The 11,751-nt window shown below is 45.9% G+C and overlaps 1 protein-coding gene across 1 annotated transcript; it reads left to right on the top strand.

The window, feature by feature from the left end:
* Positions 1–626: 626 nt before the first annotated feature.
* ATP5IF1 (ATP synthase inhibitory factor subunit 1) lies at positions 627–8,001 on the top strand. The gene is made up of 3 exons (XM_077481752.1): positions 627–794; positions 6,845–6,957; positions 7,730–8,001. The coding sequence occupies exons 1-3, from the start codon at positions 717–719 to the stop codon at positions 7,869–7,871; spliced, it is 333 nt and encodes a 110-aa protein (XP_077337878.1). The 5' UTR covers positions 627–716; the 3' UTR covers positions 7,872–8,001.
* The last annotated feature ends 3,750 nt before the right edge of the window (positions 8,002–11,751 follow it).

Here is an 11,751-nt window from a genome sequence, read left to right as displayed (position 1 = left end):
ATTAGGAAGACTGCCTAGCAACAGGGGCTTCTGGTAAGTTAAAAAAAGAAAACTTTTTTTTAATTTTTTTAAAGAATATTAATGCATTTTTTTTTTTTTTTTAGTGTGGCCCCTCCGCTTTAAACCCACAAGGGTTTTTTTTTACTACTATTCCTTTATATCGGCCTAAGACATTTACAAATGCAGCAATTTAGAACTTGGACAAAATGTTTACAACTGTAAAACACTTTTTGAAAGATAATAAGTGTGTTTTATATACAATTATATAGATCTGACCAAAATGAGGGACAAATGAGGAGGAAAGAGGGACATTGTACTAAATCAGGGACCTCCAAATTTTTGGTTTAATATAGCTTGTAGTTAAAAAATGATAACTAAAAAGAACAGATTTATGAACGTTTGTCATTACAAGTGTGAGCAACACTTGCACCCTCCAATAAAATATAACATACACCACCATGTCATTATTTGACCTTTATTTTTTTTAAACAATGTAGTGACCCTGTCAAGAGACGCAACAGATTGAAAACAGATCGCCACAATCACGTCCCTTCTCCGTGGAGAACCCGCCCCTTTCCTGGCGCAGCAAAACGAGGCTTGGCACTCTTCCCGCACTGCGCCTGCGCCCCGGGCTATAACAGGAAGTGCCGCCTAACGTGGGTGACGCCTCCCGGAAAGTTGTGCACAGCGGACAAGGTCAGGTTCGTTGGGGGAAGATGGCCGGCCAGGTGCAGTTGCTTCGTGCTAGTCTCCGTAATGTTCTTTTCGTGCAGATGAGGCGCTCTTCTGATCAGGTGATTGGAAGAGGTGGGGGGGGCTATGACTAAGGGTATAGGCCGGGGATCAGATTGGGGAGAGGTAAGGCGGGTCAGTGTACGCTTTTCTAGGACTGTATACAAGTCTTTCTCTTTGCTTTCACTCCTCGGCCATGATAGTCGTTTTACCATGCTGTGGATGAATGCCTTTAATGATTTGGGCTTGTTAGTGAATAAGGAACACTTCCCATAAAAGTGTAAATCCTAGGGAGCGCTCTGTCTCCCTTTTAGGGATCCCTGAACACAATGGGATCTGTACGGGACACCTCCATACATGTTCAGTTTGTGTCTGGTGGACCTGCGATGGCTTTATATAAAATGGACTTGTGTCTTTTTTTTTTTTTTTTTTTTTTGCATCAGACTACCTCCTGATCTGCCATGTTTAGGACCAGGTCACACCATAATGCAGGCGTTTGCAGCTCTTTTTGATAACCTATTCATTTCAGTGGGCTTCCAAATGCATAGGAGTGTGCAAAATTGTACAGGAGGTGCAACTTTTAAAATCCCTCCACAACCAAACCACTTGGTACCAGTGGTGGCTGGTGCTCCCAAATTTTTTTGGGGGAAAAAAAGACAAACTGAAACCTGCCTGTCACGTGTGCCCACTGACCCCTGGCGCCCCCCCCTCTCCTATACTGCTTTGGCAGCAGCTCCTGTCCAATGCACCAGAGTGGCGGTGACCTCCACTCCAGTGTGTCTCCTCCTCTGCTCTTAGGCGACAAGCATCCAATAGGGTAGCCTGGTGCTTTGGCCAATCAGGAAACTGGTCTGATGCCCTGCCTCCTGATTGGGAGGGAGGTTAGTGTGTCAATAGTGCAAATTAAAGTGGTTCTGCACCCAAAAAAAAAAATAATTTATATTAAAAGCCAGCAGCTGCTGACTTTTTTTAAATAAAATCACACTTGCCTGTCCCAGGGTCCAGCGATGTCGGCGGCATCCTCTGTCAGGGAATCGGGAAGTGAAGCATGTCTGCTTCACTGCCCGGTTCCATACTGCGCATGCGTGCGTTGTGCTGCGTGTCTCTTCAGATCCCCCGCTGTGTCCTGGGAACTGTGTGTTTCCCAGAACAGGGTGGGGGGTCTGCGGCAGTCTGCCCGGAAGTGGGTGCAGATACCTGGATTATCCAGGTAACTCCACCCCCCTCCCCCTGAAAGGTGCCGATTGTGGCACTGGAGGGGGGGAGGGATCAGATTAGCGGAACTTCCCCTTTACGGTGAAGAACCGCTTTAATTTGCTGTCGTCACACAATTGGGTGGAATCCGGGTGCACTCTCTGTGCCCTGAGCCCATCATGTTCTGAAGCCTGTTAGAGCCTCTGGCTCTAATCAGGTGTTTCAAAAAGTACTACCCCCCCCCACCATAGGACTCCATGCGCCCAGCATCCTGATGGGGGGGGGGGGGGGGTGGCGTGGCGTCCGTGCACTCAAAGTGCACGGACGGTGCACTTGCAGGGCGGTCAAAGTCCTGCAAGCTACATCTTTGGAGCGGTGTATTTACCGCTCCTAAAGCGCCCATTCCCATAGAAAACAATGGGGCACCGCTGCAAACCCACCTATGCTTTGCGGGCGGTTTTAACCCTTTTTTGGCCACTAAAATTTACCGCCAGCGCCTGCAACGCCCCAGTGTGAAAGTAGCCTTCAATGTATTTCTCAATCTTTTCAACACTGAATAACCATTGAAATAAGAAGGGTGTGTTTAGTTGTTTGTGTCCCCTTTTTTTTTTTTTTTTTTTTTTTTGTCTTGGGGAACCCTGCAAAAAAAAAAAATTACTATATCTACAACTCCTCATACAAAAACGCTCAAACATGTTTTTGATCTAAAAAAAGGTTGCAAAGCTACTGGCGTTTTCATAACGTCCAGTGTGCATGAGGCCTTAAAGAGGAAGTAAACCCTGATGAGTTTACTTCCTCTTTCATTCCCTGCAAAGGTAAAGCATAATGGACTACTATGCATCGTATAGTAGTCCATTATGTGTCACTTACCTGACACAGGAGCCAGCGAAGTCGCCGCTGTCCCCTGTAGTCCGCCGCATCCATCTTGTTGGTGGGGTCTCGCAGCTCCGCCACTGTCATTCGGCGAAGCCGCGATGACGTCACTCCCGCGCATGCGCACGGGAGCCGACACACACGGCAGCTCCGTCGCTGAGAATGCCGCGCTCAGTGCGCCGCAGACAGTGGTGCCCGTTTTCAGGCAAATATCTCCTAAACCATATAGGTTTAGGAGATATTGCTTGGACCTACAGGTAAGCCGTAATCTAGGCTTACCTGTAGGTCAAAGTGATTTGTAAGGGTTTACAACAACTTTAAAGTCAGGTGTGTGTGTGTGTGTGTGTGTGTGTGTGTGTGTGTGTACATACATGTTAAAATAAATGATGAAAAAAAAAATTAAGCGTGCCCCGTCACGCCGAGCTCGTGTGAAAAATCAAACACATAAGTGAGTAGCGCCAGCATATGGAAAAGGTGTTCAAACCACACGTGAGGTTTCGCTGCGATTGGTAGAGGGGAGAACAATAATTCTAGCACTGTAACTCAAAAACATGCAACCTGTAGAATTTTTTTTTTTTAAATGGCCTATGGAGATTTTTAAGGGTAAAAGTTTGTCACCATTCCACAAGCGGGCACAATTTTAAAGTGTGACATGTTTGGTATCTATTTACTCGGCGTAACATTATCTTTCAAAATGTAAAAAAAATTGTGATGACTTTATTGACTTATTTTTGAATTAAAAAAAGTGCTTTTTTGGGGAAAAAAGTGTTTTTAAGACTGCTGTGCAAATACAGTGTGACAAAGTATTGCAACGACTGCCATTTTATTCTCTAGGGCAGTGATGACGAACCTTGGCACCCCAGATGTTTTGGAACTACATTTCCCATGATGCTCATGCACTCAGCAGTGTAGTTGAGCATCATGGGTAATGTAGTTCCAAAACATCTGGGGTGCCAAGGTTCGCCATCACTGCTCTAGGCTGTTAGAAAAAAATATATATGTTTGGGGATTCTAAGTAATTTTCTAGCAAAAAAAAGTTTTTAACTTGTAAACACATCTAAGTGGTTAAGCCGGGGGGGGTTTCGGCTCAACCGTGCATTTACTGCCCCCCCCACGCATCTAAACATGGACTAGCAATTAATGGAACCCGCATGTGTCTGGAGAGCAGTGAGTTCCCATTGGAGCAGCACATGAAAACTTGTGTTCCACAAGTGGTGTGAATGGGCCCTCAGGTCCACTGAATTTTATATGTGGCCCTTTGGTGATGTTGGAGGGGCCGCACTTGAGGTCATCCATATAAAGAAGGTTGACAACCCCTGCAATACACAATCAGATTGTAGTTTTCTTTTAGGATCACCATACACATTGTATAGGGATTGCTTATGCAGATTGCAATCTCAATTATATTGACCAAAACTATGTAGTGTGAGAATCTACTTTTTACACTGGGGCCGCAGCCGCATTGGCGCTAAATTGCTGCTCACTTTAACGGTACTTTTTGGCTGCTAGCAGGGCGCTTTTTAACCCCAAAGAGTTTAAAAACCCCTGTGTTGCGGTGCTTTTCAGGCAATTTGGAAGCGCTGCCCATTCATTCCAATGGGCAGAGTGTTTTGGGAGCGCTAAATACAGCGCTCCAAAAGATGCTACTTGCAGGACTTTTCAGGAAGTCCTGCAAGCGCACCACCCCAATGTGAAAGGAGTCTTGCTATACTATCCAATCAGTCAAACTACAGGCTGTTAAGCATCCCGTACACAGAGTGAATTTGGTTGCAGGAAAGAAATTTGCTTTATTTCCCCCATCGATGCTGACAGGAATCCTTCTGACCGGGGGCGGGGGAAACCAGTGATTGTTAGTTGCTATAGCAGCTGCTAGAGATAATGGCTAGGGATGCACCGAAATTTCGGCCGCCAAAACATATCGGCCGAAAATGGCCTTTTCGGCAATTCGCCGAAAGGAAATAACGGCTGATAATTGAGCCGAAAATGGGGTGGGGCCTGGGGGTGGAACTCCGCCTCCGCCCCACCCCTGGTGCCGCCCATGATGGGGAGGGTATAGCGCAGGAGAGCCGCCACCGTCTGGTTGAATAGAGCGCCGGGAACATCACAGCTTTAATTTCAATAGCTGTGTGTTCCCCATCGCGTGCTGTCACACACAGCCCCTCCCCCCTTGTCTGGGGAACTTTGATAGACAGATCACCTGTCCAGATTGTACGGGTGATCTGTCTATCAAAGTGCCTGGACAAGGGGGAGGGGCTGTGTGTGACGGCGCGCGACGGGGAACACACAGCTATTGAAATTAAAGCTGTGATGTTACCGGCGCTCTATTCAACCAGACGGCTCTCTTCGCTGCACAGGGGCATAGCTGGCTGCATCACCTGGGGGGGGGGGGGGAGCACTGGCTGCACTTATCTCTTTTATGTCGCCAGTCTCTGACCTCCTCCTGTATAAAAATATTTTTTTTAAAAGTCATTTTCGGTATCGGTGCTGTTTCGGTTTTCGGCCTAGTGTATTTTTCATTTTCGGTATCTGTTTTCGGCACCAAAAAACCCATTCGGTGCATCCCTAAATGGCATGTAAAATCCATCAGGCTGGTTGTAATCATGTAGATCGATCGACTTGGTACAATTTGCCTGTCCATACATGGTTCCTGCTGAACCGGGCAAGATTCAAACGGTCTAGGGCCATGTCTTTCATTATATACTTTGTTAGCTCAAAGTATACAGAGCTTGTACAGATAAATTGTATGGTTATCTTTAGATCGAACAAAAACGATATAGTGAAATGACCTGCCTGATTGGAAACCTATTGGTTAGAGAAGGTGGGTACTCGTATTGCATGGTAATCTAAAACTGATTTGGATTGTATAGTCAGATTGTGATGTGTATGGTGACCCATAAGAAAGCAACGTTTTAAATCTTAATTACACCCCCCCTTTTTCATTTGAGTGGCCAGGGAGCAGTAAAGCCACAGGTGGTTAAGCTGTAGTTTTACTGCTCACCTGGACACTGACCTCTAGCTGCAGTAAAAAGGAAACTGCATGCCGTGTTTGTCAGGTGTTGCCACCTCCGAGCTTGATCAGTTCAGACTGTCCTATGCATTTTCTGGGGGCTGCAGAGTGAGGGATTTAAAGCATTCAAAGCAGGCTAACCTTTTATTCAAAGTGCACTGCTATATAGAAATGGAACTCTGTACAGTATGAAAATCTGTGATTGATCTTCAGCTTTCATGCTAAAAATAGACCTGAATAGTGCACGCGTATTAGTCATTGGAAAGCCAGGTACTATTTTGGGGGGAAATCTAAGTGTTGCAGAATGAATAAGTGCCTGTTGATATGAAAACAATAAATGTTAATTGGCTGGGGGTCTTCTTCACCACATGGGTATGTATACATCAGGGAGTGCCTTTTTTGCCTAGGTTCATACTAACAGCGGAAATTAAATTGTGCGAGTTCAGCAGAACTCGCACAATTTCATTTCCGCATGTCAGTCCTGACTGGTTTCTGCACAGATGTCTATTGAAATTGCACCCTAAAGTCGCCAAAAGTAATACAGAAACTACTTTTGGGAATCTATGCGGTGTCAGTCAGCATCGCACTGATTTGGACGGTGCCATTGCTGGCAATAGCCACCTATTTGACATGACAAATCGCTGCAATGTGAACCAGGGCTGAAAGCCAGCAAGGGCCTTGGCAGCAACCAAAGCAACGTTCATTGCTCGAGTGAACCTTCGGCACAGTGACTACACAGTTCAGTTGAACTCGCACAATTTCACTGCCACATGTCAGTCCTGATTTTGGCTGCGACTTCAGTCACCTGCAGGTTTCTGCACAGATGTCAATAGAAATCGCCCCCCGACATCCCAAAAAGTCGTACAGAAACGGTGCGACGCTGCACTGATTTAGGACAGTGCCTTTGGTGTGATTTGACATGTCAAATCGGCAGCAATGTGAACCAGGGCTTAAGTTCAGGACTCATGATAGAAATGTAGGTTCTGAGATGTGTATGCAGTACTTTACATTTTTTATTTTTATTTTTTTCCTTGACAGTTGGGAGAATTGGGAAAAGGTGCTGGTAAAGGCGGTGGAAGCGGAGGATCTATTAGAGATGCCGGAGGAGCTTTTGGCAAACGCCAGGCTGCTGAGGAGGAGAGATATTTCAAGTATGTATGTTTTATCATGTACCTTTTTGGATTGAAGACTGTTGTGCTTTTCTCACATTGGGGTGTCCATTTTATGAAGCAGTAAAAAAAGTCACTGCTGCATTCTCAGAGGAGATCGTTCTCCTCTGGTTGCCAGTTCACTGTTCGAAGTGTTTGTAGATCGCTTCACTCCTCCAAAAAGAAGCGATCTATGGAGAATGGTCCCTGATACTGGAATCTCGTGAGACTTTACGAGATTACAGTACCAGAAATTCACTGAAACACTCGGTGTCTGTTTATTAAGCAGTGATAAATGATCGCTACTTGGTACAGACAGACGACGTGCCAGATGTCCTACAGCTGTGCCCATAATTGAATTTTATTTTTTTCTAATTTGTTTGGAAAGGCCTAGAGATCATATTGCTGAGAGATTAAGGGCCCATTTACACCAGAAACTGCACATTTTTTGACTGCATGTTTGAATGCATTTTGCACTTCGCTTAGCACTGCATTTGTGGCGGTTTTCTCTAAGTTTTTTTTTTTTTTTTTTTTTGGGCTTGGCTTAAAGGGTGGTGCATTTGAAGCACATTCCCTGCATGTACAGAAAAATGCAGCATGCTCTTGGAGTGCAGTTCAAAATGCATCCAACTGTGTTCAGCGTGAAAGGGCCTTTAGCAATGGTAAACTCTAGTTGATGCAGCATTTCATATCGCGCTTGTGTATCGATTCATTTTTATCATGTCTGCAGAGACTATGTAACTTATTCTATGATCTCCTCTTCTATATCCTGCAGGCAAAAGGAGAAGGAGCAGCTAGCTTCTCTAAAGAAACACCATGAAGAGGAAATCCATCATCATAAGGAGGAAATTGAACGGCTGCAAAAGGAAATTGAACGGCATAAGGGCAAAATTAGGAAACTGAAAGATGATGATTAGTTTCACTGATCTGCTTAGATATTGCTTACTGTCTTTTGGGAGAACATACCATTAAACAAATTTTCTTCTGTGACATGGAGTTGTGCTATCCTTAAATATATCAATAAAATAACAGCCAGTTAAGTACTAATACTGTACTGTCTTTCATTTGGAGTATTGAATGGTAGGAATTCTAGACAGAATACATTTTAAGAAAACCACCTAGACTCCTGGGATGTATGACCCTTTTTGCCCAAGCAAGAAACCAGGATGTAACCGAAGACATGTTATATAGTTGAGAGATGTCTGTGCCCTCTTACATTTTTCACTTTGTCATATTGCAGCCATTTGCTAAAATCATTTTAAGTTCCCCCGTCCCCCCGTCCCCCCATTAATATACACACACTGCACCCCATATTGACAAGAAAACACAGAATTTTTGCAGATATTAACCACTTCACACCCACGCTATAGCCAAAAGATAGCTACAGCGCGGACGCTAACAGCCGAGTGGATGTCCTGTTTACTCCCCCTCTGCGCGCATCAAGGAAGTTCTGTGTTGGCCGTGTCCCTTGGACACAGCCAATCACAGATCGTGCTCAATGGCCAATCACAGCAGCCATTTGGCACTCGATTAGCGTGTCCAATGAGAGGTTATCTCATATGTAAACATGAGATCATCTCTCATCGCCGGCTCTCCCTCCTCACACAGACTGCGTGTGAGGAGGGAGACCTTCCAAGCAGCGTCAGTGAAAAGTAAGTTAACAAACACACATGTCCACCTGTCAGTGCCATCTGTTCCCAGTGCTACCTATCATTGTCACATGCCATCTATCGGTGTCGCGTGTCATTTTTATGGTGCTCCAGGGCCTTCAAAAGTGTAATGGGTAGTTAACAAGTTAGATGTGTAATTTATGCACCTAGAACACGTGATGGTGCTCCCTGCATGTTGGGCCTCTCTAAGTGGCTGTGAAAGTCCCACACATGTGGTATCATAATACTCAAGAGGAGTAGCAGAATGGATTTTTGGGACATTATTTGTGGTATACACATTTCATGTGAGAAATGACCTATTACAATGATTTTGTGGGGGGGGAATCTTCCTTTTTGCAAAGAATTGTGGGAAAAAATGAAACGCCAAAAACCTCACCTTAGCCTCTTGCTAAATACCTTGGAATGTCTACTTTCCAAAAAGGGGTAATCTGGGGGGTATTTGAACTTTTCTGGCTTGTTTGGGTCACAAAAAAAGAGATGGGCCACCAGTACATCAGGTGTGATCTATATTATATAACTTTTTTTTTTATTTGCACCACAGCTTGTAGACTCCTTAACTTTCACAAAGACCAAATGATATCCGCTAATTTGGGTTTGTACCAAAGATATGTAGCAGTATAGATTGTGGCCAAAATTCATGAAGAAAAAATAGGATTTTTTTTGTACTCGCCGTAAAATCTTTTTCTCTGTAATTCACCGACCGACAGCACCTCTCTTAGCCATTGAGTTGTTTGCCCTATCGCTAGGCGATTCTAGGCATTAGTTATAACAATGCTCAGAACTCTTAGTTGCGCCCAAGGGGACGGTACCTTGGGCAACAGACCTCAGTACTCCTACAAGCAGTATAAACGGTGAATTACAGTGAGTACAAAAAATCCTATATTCTCATTCTCTGACCGACACAGCTCCTCTTGGCCATTGGGACGTGCCAAACGAGGGGTGGGAAAAACGGCATAGTAACTTCATCCACCATGGCAAGTGGGAAATAGTGAAACTTTACCCACAAAAAACAGTGCGTGGAAAAACCACCACAAAAACCAGGGTACCCTCAACAGGAGTGACTATAGCCGCACCAAAAACTGTGGAATGTAATGCAACAGCGCATTAACTTAATGGTACTGTGTTTTTGTCAAAAAAAACAGGAAAAGATATATATATATAATTTATTGCATATTCAATTGCAACTATACGGTCGCCTGCAAAACTTTGAGGCCAAAACAGACATCAGCCGATGCACTGATGTCTACCTTGTAGAACTTGGTAAACGTGTGGCCAGATGACCAGGTCGCCGCTTTACACACCTGAGCAACAGATGCTTGGTGTCTGAAGGCCCAAGACGTTCCGCTTGCCCTTGTGGAGTGGGCCGTGACCGGAAAGGGGGGAACCTGCTCCTTCAAGGCATAGGCTTGGATTACAATCTGTCTGATCCACCTGGAAATGGTGGCCGAGACCGCCATACCCTTCTTTGGACCAGCCACTGAAACAAACAGTGAGTCTGACTTCGGAAAGGGAGCCGTGGCAGACAAGTACACCTTCAGAGCCCTAACCACATCAAGAGCGTGAAGGGCCACCTCTTTGGGGTGCTTAGGACACAACAATGGCAAATCAATGTCCTCATTGATATGAAAAGCCGAAACCACCTTCAGTAGAAAAGACGGTTGCTAACGCAACACCACCTTATCCCTGTGGAGGATCAGATAAGGTGACTTGCATGACAAGGCCGCCAATTCTGAAACCCTTCTGGCCAATGTGATGGCCACTAGAAAGACCACCTTCTGTGAAAGGGTCAACAGGGGAATCTCCCTGATATTCTCAGATAGTCCGCCTTCCAATTTTCCACCCCCGGGATGTAAATGGCTGACAGGGCCGGAACGTGTCGCTCTGCCCACCGAAGTATGTGAGCTAACTCCCGAGCAGCGGCTGAGCTTCTTGTTCCCCCTTGGTGATTTATGTACACCACAGCCGTAGCGTTGTCAGACTGTATCCTGGTCGGATGTCCTTGAAGACACGTCGACCACATGTGGAGGCACAGCCTGATCGCTCTCAATTCAAGCAGATTGATCGGCAACCTGGATGCATCTGTCGATCAGAGGCCCTGAGTCGACTGAATCCCCAGCCTGAGAGACTGGTGTCCGTAGTGATCACCGTCCATTTCAGAGGAAGGAACGATTTTCCGGACTGGATCACCAGGGACCTCAACCACCAGATCAGAGAGTCCCTGACTGGCTGGCTCACCTGGACCTGTCGATCCAGGGACAATGGAGATTTGTCCCATTTTGTCAAAATCTCCTGCAGGACTCTGGTGTGGAACTGGGCATAAGGTACTGCCTCGAAGGAGGCTACCATGAGTCCCAGTACTCGCATGCAAAAGCGGAGCAACGACCACTTGCAGTTCATCAGTAGTTTGACTGCAGATCTGAGTCTGCAATTTGTCTGAGGGGAGAAAGACCCTCGCTTCCCTGGAGTCCAATAGTAATCCCAGGTACTCCATACGCTGGGTCAGCACAACCACCGACTTCTTTAGGCTCCACAGCCACCCAAATTCTCACAGAGTGTGCATGGTGATCGCCACATCCTCCTCTAACTCTGAGGCGGAAGATGCTCTCAGGAGGAGATAGTCTAGGTAACCCACGATCGCGATCCCGCGTTGTTGCAGTAACGCCAATACTGGAGCCAGTACTTTGGTAAACACTCAGGGGCTGATGCCAGGCCAAAGGGAAGAGCCACAAACTGGTAATGGGCTTCCCCGACTGCCAAATGCAGAAATTTCTGATGCCAAAGGCATATGGGTACGTGCAGGTACGCATCCTGGATGTCCAAGATGCCAGGGAGTCCCCTTGATAAAGTGCAGCGACTACTGAGCAAACTGATTCCATTCTGAACCTCTGCACTTTTACAAAGTGATTGAGGGCTTTTAAGTCCAAGATTGGACGTACCCCTTCCTTCTTGGGAACCACAAACAGATTTGAGTTGAACCCCTGGAAGCATCCTGATTCTGGAACTGGTACAATCACCCTCTGATTCAGCAAGTCCCTTACTGCCCCTAGCAGGGCCTCCCGTCGAACCGGGAATGCGGGTATGCTGGAGGGGGAAGAATCTGTTTGGTGGCCAAGAGAGCAACTTTATC

Source organism: Lithobates pipiens, unplaced genomic scaffold (assembly GCF_037356315.1).
Source record: "Lithobates pipiens isolate NorthernLeopardFrog02 unplaced genomic scaffold, aLitPip1_a1.2 Scaffold_16, whole genome shotgun sequence".
Taxonomy (NCBI): domain Eukaryota; kingdom Metazoa; phylum Chordata; class Amphibia; order Anura; family Ranidae; genus Lithobates; species Lithobates pipiens.
Note: the sequence above shows the minus strand (reverse complement) of the source record. Positions and strands in the feature narration are given on the sequence as shown.

Coding starts and splice junctions, on each gene's coding strand:
- ATP5IF1 (XM_077481752.1), top strand. CDS start 717: ATGGCCGGCCAGGTGCAGTTGCTTCGTGCTAGTCTCCGTAATGTTCTT. Junction 795..6,844: donor TGAGGCGCTCTTCTGATCAG/GTGATTGGAAGA, acceptor TTTCCTTGACAG/TTGGGAGAATTGGGAAAAGG. Junction 6,958..7,729: donor GAGGAGGAGAGATATTTCAA/GTATGTATGTTT, acceptor TATATCCTGCAG/GCAAAAGGAGAAGGAGCAGC.